The sequence below is a fragment of the Pyxicephalus adspersus genome, chromosome 5 (genome assembly GCF_032062135.1).
Source record: "Pyxicephalus adspersus chromosome 5, UCB_Pads_2.0, whole genome shotgun sequence".
NCBI lineage: Eukaryota > Metazoa > Chordata > Amphibia > Anura > Pyxicephalidae > Pyxicephalus > Pyxicephalus adspersus.
The window spans coordinates 136,634,936-136,646,601 of record NC_092862.1 but is presented as its reverse complement, the minus strand read 5'-3'; the positions used below and the strand labels follow the sequence as shown (position 1 = coordinate 136,646,601).

Sequence of the window (11,666 nt, the reverse complement as noted above, 5' to 3'; positions counted from 1 at the left end):
GGGTAGTAGAACTTTATTTAGTATCTAGTCCCCAGAAACCCCATGAAACAACGTGGGTTTGGCATGAAATCTAGGTGTAATTTATCTTTATTTATGAATGTTTTGTACAACAAGTATTGAAATACAGTTTATTTCGTGTGCCAAAAAAACCCAATTTTTTTCTCTATTTTGAATTATCCATAATGTCCTAAAGGGGATTGGCATCTCTATATAGGATTTCTAATAATTTGGGCATACCACACCAACCTTTAGATTCTTTGAAGGTTAGGGGAGGTGCGTGGGGGAGTGGGGGGAGGGTATAACAGAGGGCAGTATGTACAGGGGGAGGTGTGTGAGGGTATAATAGAGGGGGGGGGGGGGGGGATATAATGGGCAGTAATATTAAAATACAATTGAGAATTTTTTCACAAATTTTGGGCCACTTTGAAAAGAGAATTTGAGGAAAATTATTGACATTTACTTGTTGAGCACTATTTGGTGAATAAAATGTCTGGGTATATTTAATACAATCATTTGGTTCAAAATAAAATAAAACTTGTGCCCTAATAAGAGTTTCCATGCTATGTGGGTACACAGGTGAGGTGGGAGGGCCCCGGTAGGAGGGCCCCGGTGGGGTGTCACGGGTGGGGTGTCCTTCCCGCTCTTCGCTCACACTGACACCTCGTCACCTCCTCACAGCCCTCAGCGGATAAGACCGGCTGCTCGTGACGTCACATAGTCAGACATCAGTTCAGCGAACGCCAACCAATAGCAGCGCGGCGTCATTAAACACCACAGAGCTGCTGGTCCCTATCCCCGCCCACATTGCCCACTCTAGCCCCGCCCATTAGCGGTCTCATTCTGTGAGGGGCCGAGTTTGGCGGGTGTCAGACGTCTGTGAGGTGTCCGGGTCGGGGTATTACAGGGACAGCTGGGCTTCTTATTATCGCATTTACAGGGTCTCAGGCCTGGCTGCTATCTTCTGTCCCTCAGGACACGCCCACTCCCGCCCCTGTCATTCTGCCTGCAAAAAGCGGACGGAGTGGAAGACACCCCCCACTCACTGCAAAGACCGGGACCCGGATCACCTCTGCGGATATCAGTGCCGGTAAGGGGACACTTACCTGTCCATCCACCTACCTACCTGTCAGGCCTCCATCTATTTATATTAGCTGCTTGTATTTATATTATCTGTATGTATTTATATTAACTGCATGTATTCCTATTAGCTGCAGCCATAGATCTGCCCTGGACTCTGGATCGGCTTGCATTATTTTCAGGACAACCTGACAAATCTGCCCCCTGTAAGGGCTCTAGGTCGGATCTACCACCTGAATTTTTCGGGGTCACCACCAGCGTGTTTCCGTGCGTCATTCAGCCATTGTTTTTGGACCTGCGTCCGATGCCCATCGCCCTCTTTGCTGCCCGCTCCACCTATAGCGTGCGATCATTCACAATATTGGGGTGTGTGTCCCCGTGTGTGAATATTCCATGTGTGGGGTTCAGTAATGATTTTGCTGACAATGCATTGTGCAGTCTGATTGGACGATCCCTGCACCTGTTCCCCTATGGGGATCCCCCTACCATTGTGTAGTTTGCTGCACCCGCCCGGTTTTATTTGCAGTTGGAGGAAGTGACAGGAATCTTTCCCTGGATAGTTGTCACCAGAACAGGAAGATTTACCTTTGATTTGGTGACAACCAGATGCTGCATTCTCCATCTCGGTGACAACAGAGGCATCTCTGCAGAGGTGACACGGCCGGCACCGCTGAAGGACGCTGCGGGCACAACTGGAGGATGCTGGAGTCACATCTATATCAAGGCTTCAGCTGTGAAGGACTTGTTCTCCCCCCATTACCCAAATCGTTCAAATTTCATTTTCCAGCGATGGTTTCTGTGAAATAATCTCTGATTGGTTGATGGGGGTTCTGTCATTTAGAATTGCTCTGTGCTGCCATTGGCTGTGTTTAGAAGAATAAAAATGGAATTGGAGACAGCGAAGGACCGAGCCCGGGGTCTCCCTGCAGCTGAACTCACCATGTCCTGTCTTGTATGGTGTCCCTGGGTGGAAGCGGCCATCTTGGTAGTGGCAGGGCTTTGCTTCCTCATGTCACAGGCTCCAGCAAGGAGAACAGAAGCAGCATAAAAAATCTCAACCCCCCCTTCTTGGCTGAGGCAGCAGTGGACCAGGTGATCTCACACTGCAGATACAAAGCTTTTATCTCTAGCCCAGGCACCTCACATACCAACTCTGCTCAAGCTTCATTCAGAACAGATCATTTCTCCTTATTACACAGAAAATCTTTTCTTTCTAAAACCTATTTCCCTTTACTGTACGCAGTACTGACATATTCCATACAGAAATGGTGCCGGTGTGTACAGTGCCGGGGATAGATTGCATTCTGATCACATTGCTCTGCTCATAGCACAGTGTGTAGAATCGTATCGGTGACACGACCTGAAGCTGGGAGCCATTGCAAAGCAGCAGAGTCACCGACTCTCATCCTGCAGCACCTTCAGTTCCAGCTCTGCAGCCAATGCAACCCCCCCACCGTGCCAGTGGTCTCTTCCTCTGATCCTTGAGTCTTATACTGATGTTGGGGTCGGTGGAAGGAGCCACAGCACACAACGGGGGGACACAGACATCAGGTTGAATGCTGAAGACACAATTTTTTATGGTTTATTTTAAATTAAAACTACTTTCTGTGTCACAACCAATATTACGTTTTGACGTATTGCTGGAAATTATTGCAATACTTGTCGAATACCAAACAAATAGATGGTACATTGAAAACATGTCGATTGCAACGATCAATTTAAGTTGCTTGCAGTGTTTGGCTATCATCATGGAGTCTGGAATAGCAGGGATATAGTTATTATAGGCTGACGTAATGGTAAGTATATGAAATATATGAAACCATTAAATAACAGACAGATACAGACAGTGACACAGGAAGAGGAGAAGACCTTGTCCTTCAGAGCTTACAATCTAGAAGATCTAAGGTCTCTTTATTGGACCATATGAATTATTATTGAACTCTATGGGGCTAACTAATTTAATGATCTTGATCATATTTCACTTTTTTTTCATTTCACACAACTTTATTTATGATTTGTCCATATATACAAGCAGAGCCAGATTCTTCAAATGTCAATGACATTTCCAGGGCTGTTGCTTCCCTGATCTGTTCTAATAATGATCTTCATTTCTTCTCCAGGTGACCATGCTGGTGAGTCTGTGGCAGGCGGGGGGTACCCTGCTGGAGGAAGCTGTGGGAGACAGTTTGGCTTCGAAGATTCTTCTTCCCATTGCCTTCCTCCTCACTCTGGCCTATCTGTCCAAGCTGGCATTCAAACACCTCAATACAGTAGAAGATGAAAACGTGGTAAGATCATAATGCTGGAACTGTGTTATAGATGGGCTGTATATAGTGTATCGAGGGCTTGACCTATCTTTGGGTACAAAACAAAGTTTTATTGGATTTGATAGATTAAAAGGGAATGTCCATGTGAAATGTGCTGCTCAGAAACCATGTGGTCCAATAATCTCCTTGGTATGTAAGTTATAATGCTGGCTGGCATTACCAAGGTGGATGGTAGTAGTTGGTATTTTTAGTGATATTTGTAAAGAAGTGAATACATAATTTGTATGTATTCTTTTATCAACAATATTATTCTCTTTAGTCTGCCATGTACAGGTAGTACCCGGGTTACATACGAGATACATTTTAACAAATGCAATTAGGACAGATGTTTGTTTCAACATATTTTTAGGCAGCATGGTGTCAGTTAATGTATAAAATCCTCACAAACAAAGCAAAAATAAAAAAAAAAAATTAAGGAGCCTAGACATTCATTAACTTCTGGAACAAGCTGTGCTTTTATATGCAAAAAGAAACAACTGCAGAGTTTGTCTTGGTCATTAAAGAGTTACAAGAGCTTGCAGAACAGCAAAAGACTTCTGCAAGTCATGCAAACCACCCTCTCACATTAAGCCTCCATCCTGCACAGAACAAGCAGGGAAGCCCATTTGTATCTAATATTCGTCTGTATGACTGTCTGTATATAGCAGCCTTCTATCTATCCAACCAGCAGGTGGTGCTATTGTCTACTTTTCACGTGTAACAATGGTATAATGTTCATGGTACTAAATAAAGCTTGCTGAGTTATCAGGTCAGTGACCCCTTACTTATTATATCTACCATGTTTCTGGGTGTGTGATGCTTGGTACCCCTTGTGTTTCATGTTTTCCACCTCTGAACCCAACATCAATACTGGACACCATAATAAAACTACCTGTACTTGGCAGACTAAAAACTGTCAGAAGAAGCTATGACATTTGGAGGGTGAGGTTCTGGCTAACACACCTAGTTTTGCAAAAAGATTCTTTGGCAGCAGCAGGGAGTAAACATCAGTGTTGCAGGCAACTTATTTTTCCATGCAGCAGACTGGTTGTAGGGCAATTATAGGCAATTATATATTTACCTAAAGAATGCTGAAGATGTTGCAGTTTGATGATGAGGTGCTTGACCAAAAGTTCTTTAACTTTTTGTTGAATCAGTAATAGGCTTGGGTTGCTAAATGTAATATTTTTGTATCCTTTGCAGAAAACTCCACCATACATCCCATCTGTAATACCCTTCCTGGGACATGCCATCTCTTTCGGGAAGAGTCCAATTGAATTTCTAGAAAAGGCTTATGACCAGGTAAGCCGGCGATATCGTTATACACAGATTACATTTTTATGTACACAGACTTCATTCTCTGTATAGGTGAAATAGGAGCTCTGATAAATGAATGTAGCCAGACAATGATCTGTAAGGGTGACATTCTTGTCAATGGCCAACAATCGAGGAATTCTTCCCACTGACCACCACACTAATATTCTGTCAGCTGTGGGTATAGTGAATATAGAAGGGGTTCCCTGAAGAACTGAAAGTTATCTCAAGAGTTCCCCTATGTTTAAAATGTTAAGAAACCTTTCTTAGACCATAGCTTATGGTCAGACGTATGTAATCAAAGATCTTTTTTTACCTTCCATGCTGTATAAGGTGGCCAGGTAATAGAGTGCAAAGGGCAGTTATATTGTGTATACCTTTGCTCTATACCTTCATACTTTTTATATGGCATTGTTGTTACTATATGCCTGAAAGCAATGTTTGCTTTACCATTGTGTCGTTATTAGGAGAGCCTGTAGAAGGCTGGCAGAAGGCAAACCACTTGCCTTGATATACAGAGCCTGATATTATTAGTTCTTACCAAGGCTGGACTTCGGTCAAGTTAGGTGATCCAGCAAACCTAGAATATATTTCCTAAAGTTATTTGCTATGTGTTAGCAAAAGTTTTCAATCCTTCACCAGATCCATTTCAGGTTTGCTAGATCACCCAGCTTCACTAATGAAAGTGTAACCTCTCCAGCTTTGGAGGGCTTTAATAAATCTTCATTCGGTTGATCTTTTTTCTATTACTGTCTTCCCATGCCTTGTTCTGCACTGTTATTTTCTGTGGAGGGGTTATATTACTAGATGCAGGGCTTTGCTTCTTCATATGAGAGCTTTCACCATGATTTCTTGATAGGGGATGTCGTATAGCCAGCAGTAAGAAAATTGCAGCACAGCAGTAACATTACCAAATCTTAATAAAAATCTGACACCTCATGTTGTAGATATAAAGCTGTGGGGCTCTGGGCACGGGAAGCTCTCTGCTATTTTTCAGAAGCAACTTAAGACAAAATCTCACACTCAGGGTACAACTTAAATAAGGATAATGGGTAACTTTTCTATATATTCCATACATCTAACTTCTAGGGTTCAAGTTTACCTAAAGATGGTCATCAGTATCTACCTGTTCTTGGGCAAATCACCTGATGGAGATGAACCAAACATCATTGTTCTTTTAAGCTCGAACTGCCTACATTAATATTATTAATATTAACAAACAGGATTTTTATATCGCCAACATATTACGCAGGGCTGTGCATTAATAGGAGTTGCAAATGACAGACAGATACAGACAGTGACACAGGAGGAGGAGAGGACCCTGCCCCGAAGAGCTTACAATCTAGGAGTGTACTAAAACTACCTGTACACCATACAATGTGATCATACCATCTCTAAATGAGGTTGCACGGAGATGCTGTGCATAGTACATGGCCAGATTCAGACAGTTTTTCCAGAGAACGTGTTGCCTTTGGAAGATTTCCCCTTTTTCTGTTCTAGGACGAATACGTTTTACTTTAGCAATAGAACGGAGTATGTTTCTTTGAATGATTAATTGCTGATGAAGCTATTAGAACACGTGTTTGAATAGGTATTTCAAGATTAATGCAGATGAATTGAGCTGATTACTACAATATTATCTGTCTCTGGTTTATACAACTGACTATCCCTGTTTCCTGCTTTGTAGTACGGACCCGTCTTCAGTTTTACAATGGTGGGAAAAACATTCACCTATCTGGTGGGGAGTGATGCTGCTGCATTGCTCTTTAACAGCAAGAATGAGGACCTGAATGCCGAAGATGTTTATTCCCGCCTGACCACCCCGGTATTTGGGAAAGGAGTCGCCTATGATGTCCCAAACCCGGTAAGATGACTTTGATTGGACTGTGAGATTACCTAGATAGGGATGACAGCTCAGGGATAATAGAACTCAGCAGATTTCCCAGCTAAATACACAACAGCATCATTATGCCAATGAATTCACAATTCCTGATACAAAATGCCAAGAGTTGATTTATATGTTCTTTTCTTGCCTTTTGTAGATCTTTTTGGAACAAAAGAAAATGTTTAAAACTGGTCTAAACATCGCTCATTTCAAAACACATGTGAGGATGATCGAAGAGGAGACCATCGAATACTTCAATCGTTGGGGAGATAGCGGTGTCAAAAGTAAGAGCAATTCTCGGTCATACAAAATCTGCAGCTGTACTATAGAACACATTGGTTCTAGATTTAAAATGTATGTTAATTATATTTCTCTACAATCTGTGCTTTATATTCATTGAATGATTAATTTATTTAAAGTTTATTATTTGTTCTTTTCTCCTGGTGGCAGCTGTCATTTAGTCAGAAAGTAATGGTTGGCAGAAACAAAGCAAAAAATATTCTCATTAAATATTCAAAAACATTAGTGCACCAGTGTTCAGTAAGGTTGAACTCCCCAGTGATTTCATCATCTGTAGCAGATTTAATGAAAGCGTTTAAAGTGTTTTCCCCATACTGACCATATAATGTGCTGTCTGATCTCTGTAGACCTGTTCGAGGCCCTGGCAGAGCTGATCATCCTGACCGCCAGCCGATGCCTGCATGGAAAGGAGATCCGCAGTATGTTAAATGAGAGGGTGGCCCAGCTCTACGCCGATCTGGATGGGGGCTTCACACCCGCAGCTTGGCTCCTTCCTGGATGGCTGCCACTGCCAAGTTTCAGGTAACAATAATATACAATGCAAAAAATGTGATCAGACTTGGCGCTATATATATATATATATATATATATATATATATATATATATATATATATATATATACACACATATATATATAGAAAATGGGCTTTGGAACAAGTTATCCCTGACCTCTGTAGCTGCGGGTACATTGGAGCAATACATTCTCAATTTTTACAACAAAAGTTCTGAAGTCATTCTTACCAGTTCCACTCCCCCTGCTTCCTCCCAGATCTTCTTAAAATTCCTTGCTAGATAGGGAAGGCAAAGCTTCTCAATCACTGGGGGTAGGGGAATCTGAGCTGCCGGATGTTCTGTTCTTCTGCTGTAAACTGTTGAGAAGCAGCCACAGGGCCTGCAGCTAGAGGTCTGTTAGAACTTGTTTAAAGGGGAGCCCACCCTGACACCCCTCACTGCTATAAGAGAGGTGATTAGACACTTGTAGCAGGAATTTTTGTTCGGGACTCTTATCATGTCAGTGAACATATTGGGGTTTCTTGTGGTCTTATGGTATTTTGAATGTGTACATTTTTTTTTGCTTACAGACGCAGAGACCGAGCCCATCTAGAGATCAAAAAGATTTTCTACCAGGTGATCCAGAAACGCCGCCAGTCCGAGGAGAGGGAGGACGACATGCTGCAGACACTGATAGATGCCACCTACAAGTAGGTTTTTTAATTCAACATTTCCTTGGAAATGCTGGTTGTCTGGCTGCCGTCCTGATTCACTGGCTTCAGTAGAAATTACTTATAAGGAAGCAGTTTAACAAGAGCAGCATACTTATAAGTGACTTGGAAGGTATTGAAGCTATTGGATCTGGATGGAGTGGTCAGCAGTTCAGTGGTCAGTCTATTAACGCTGCCTACATCTTACACATTGCATTGTGTGTGGCAGGGACGGCACTCCACTGAATGATGATGAAATTGCTGGAATGCTTATCGGCCTCTTACTGGCAGGACAGCACACATCTTCCACCACCAGCGCCTGGATGGGCTTCTTCATTGCCAAAAACAAATCTATCCAGGATCAGTGCTTTGCAGAGCAGAAGGCTGTGTGTGGAGAGGACCTTCCACCCCTGAAATATGAGCAGGTCAGTAACTTTTATCTGTCACAACAGTTTCATAGATGCCATCTAAGGCAGTGGTTGCCAAACCTTTTCAGACCCACAAACCACTAAATTTGCCAGCTCTGGACCGGGGATGCGCGGGAGCCGGGTGTCACCTAAAGAAGAAGAAACTTCCCCCATGGTGATGTCATGATACCAGAACTGCCCACTCTCCCATCACAGGTCTGAGCCTGCAGGTTGTGGCCAGACACAACCCGCCCTTGGCCTGCAATCCGTACGGAGGCCATGGTCTGCAGTTCTGGTCTGTGCCCCCTCCCAGCGGGGTCTTTCTCCTGACCTCGCTCGGGGGCACACCACAGATCTAAGGGATATTTTTCCTGCTGAAAGAGAAATCTTAGGCTAAACAAAGACCTTTCCATGGTCACCAATGGCAGAGGTAATCCTATAAAACACCAATAAGATTATATTAGTCTGAAGTAGGTAGGGTGCTGATGTGCAAGTTTGCTACACTGAGCACCCAGCATCGCTGGCTGTGTCTGTGACGACCTCATCATTGAAAACTATGACATCCTGGTGTCTCTATTAGCACTATGCAGCAATTGGGTTGAAGGATTGTCAGAACAATATAATGTTCTACAACAACATTGAGCAGACTAGAAACAGAGGAAACCTCTGTGTGAATCACAAGTTTGGCCTAAAACATTTCCATATTTGTCAAACACATTGAGGAAAATATATATTATTGTGAAGGTGACATCCAGGGGTCAGTGGGTAATATGAAATGATAGGTAAACATGAAAACCAACAAAAACTAACCTTTTACTTTTGTCTATTTTCAGCTTAAAGACTTGCAGGTCCTGGACCGCTGCATCAAGGAAACCCTGAGACTGAGACCTCCTATAATGACCATGATGAGGATGGCCAGGACCCCCCAGGTCAGTGATCAGGAGGATTCTGGGTAACATCTGTCCTTGTTACCTGTGGTTCCTATGTAACATTAAGACTTTTTCTTTTTAGACTGTTGCTGGTTACCACATCCCACCAGGACACCAGGTCTGCGTATCCCCCACAGTCAACCACCGGCTAAGGGACACCTGGGTGCAAAACACAGATTTCAACCCTGACAGATACCTCCATGAGAATCCTGCAGCCGGAGAAAAGTTTGCCTATGTTCCTTTTGGAGCAGGTAATGTGAGATTGGTTTTTAATGGGAAAATTGTACAAAACCTATAATCCATAACACAAATCTATGTACACAGAGAATACTTTCTGTAGGTCAAAGTGATCATTTGTTCTAGGTGGTGACCTCTGGGGGACAATACTTTCCAGGCTGAACCTAATTCACTCATTGATTGTTAAACTTCCTTGTGGGTCCAGGGCTTCAAATTGTAAAAACTCAACTGTGGTTAATAACTAGTCCAGTCATCTCTCATTGATATGGGTTAATTCAGAACAAAACGTAAGCCCTGGTTTATTAAGCTGCAATCTCTAAGGCATGCTAAAAGGACATTCAATGCCTGTGGTTAAGAGTGCCTCTTTAGCTTGTTTGTTGGAGGATTGAACATGTTATTACAGCTTTATAATTCTAGGACAGCAATACCAGGTTTTAGGTGTCAGGTTTACAGGTGTCACTGCAGTTTAAAGTTCCAATGGACTACTTGACGTCAGAATGGAGAAAAATTAAACAGGATTTATATAGCCAACATATTATGCAGCGCTGTACAATAGGGATTGCAAATTACAGACACATATATCCACTTTATGATAATACAGCCACATCAGATTTTGCATTTTGAACATTTCCTGTTTTGCAGGTCGCCATCGGTGTATCGGGGAGAACTTTGCTTACGTCCAGATTAAAACCATTTGGTCTACAATGCTCCGTCTGTACGAATTTGATCTGGTGGATGGTTATTTCCCTACAATTAATTACACAACAATGATCCATACACCCAATAACCCCATCATCAGATACAAGAGGAGGAAACTGTGAAAAAAAACACTGTGATCAGTTCTGCAAAGGGGGGAAATTGTACAGTCAGTGGTGGGATTAATTGGTTCCTGTACATGCTATGTATTTTATAAAAATGAATGTGAAATATTAATGTGCTTTTTTTATTTGTGTTTAGAAATGCTGTAAATAAGTTGCATTAAATAATGTTTAATTACTATCATGTGTTTATGATTTGTGTGATGAACCAAGAAGAAATAATCTGCTCCACCTCCCTACTGGGACAGGAAGTAGAGTTTAAAGAGAACCTGTCACCAAAACATTCTACAACACTGTTCCCATAACAATAGGCCTGATTTATTAAAACTCTCCAAGACTGCAGAAGATAGACCTGGAGAACCTGAGTGATCCGGCAAACCTGGACTAGATTTCTTAAAATATTATTTGTTACTGGTTGGCAATAGTTTTGAACCTGGACCAGAGCCATTCCAGGTCAGCTGGATCACCAGTGATGGTCTATCCTCCATTGGAGAGCTTTAGTAAATCAGGGCCATTATGTGCATGTAACATTTTAGACATTCTATGTACCTGTAAAAACGTCCACATGGTAAATATCAAAGTGTCCCGCCACTGTCGCCGGGATTGGCGATCTTGGATGTAATGTCAGCAGACTCGGAGCCGTTATCCAAGTAACATCCTATAATATTCCTCATTATTATTATTAAAACGGATTTATACAGCGCCAACATATTAGGTAGCTCTGTACAATAAATAGGGGTTACAAATGACAGATACAGACAGTGAGACAACAGGAGGCGAGGACCCTGCCCTGAAGAGTTTACAACACATAAAAACTTGAAGGAGATAGAGAAGCTAGGCCCGCAAAGAGGAGAATCAGAAGGTACAAGGAGGGCGAGGGTTGTGCTACAGAGCTGAGTCTTCCTGTAACGTTTTTATAGAAAGTTCATAGACGCATTGTAAGTAAATTAAAATCATTTAAAATAAAACAACACTGCAAATATTAAAAATACTTGATTGATCTGACTGCAATTTGTAAGCTGATAGCAGGGTATCTTTACAGGTGTAATTGTTGCCTCCGATCTTTTTACCCTTGGGGAAACCCTTAAAATAACCTCAGAGAACCCCGGCTATAATTACTATATCCACAGCTCACAGTATATTAGTGTGGTGGTCAGTAAGAAGAATCCCTCTTACATTGCTGGCCATTG

The 11,666-nt window shown here is 42.3% G+C and overlaps 1 protein-coding gene across 1 annotated transcript; it reads left to right on the top strand.

Moving 5' to 3' along the window:
• The first annotated feature begins 814 nt into the window (after window positions 1–814).
• Window positions 815–10,657, top strand: CYP51A1 (cytochrome P450 family 51 subfamily A member 1). Its single transcript, XM_072412843.1, has 11 exons — window positions 815–1,087; window positions 3,198–3,365; window positions 4,587–4,685; window positions 6,385–6,561; window positions 6,740–6,866; window positions 7,230–7,404; window positions 7,966–8,085; window positions 8,315–8,510; window positions 9,326–9,421; window positions 9,504–9,672; window positions 10,301–10,657. Exons 2-11 carry the CDS (start codon window positions 3,204–3,206, stop codon window positions 10,477–10,479), a joined length of 1,500 nt encoding a protein of 499 aa, XP_072268944.1. The 5' UTR covers window positions 815–1,087; window positions 3,198–3,203; the 3' UTR covers window positions 10,480–10,657.
• The last annotated feature ends 1,009 nt before the right edge of the window (window positions 10,658–11,666 follow it).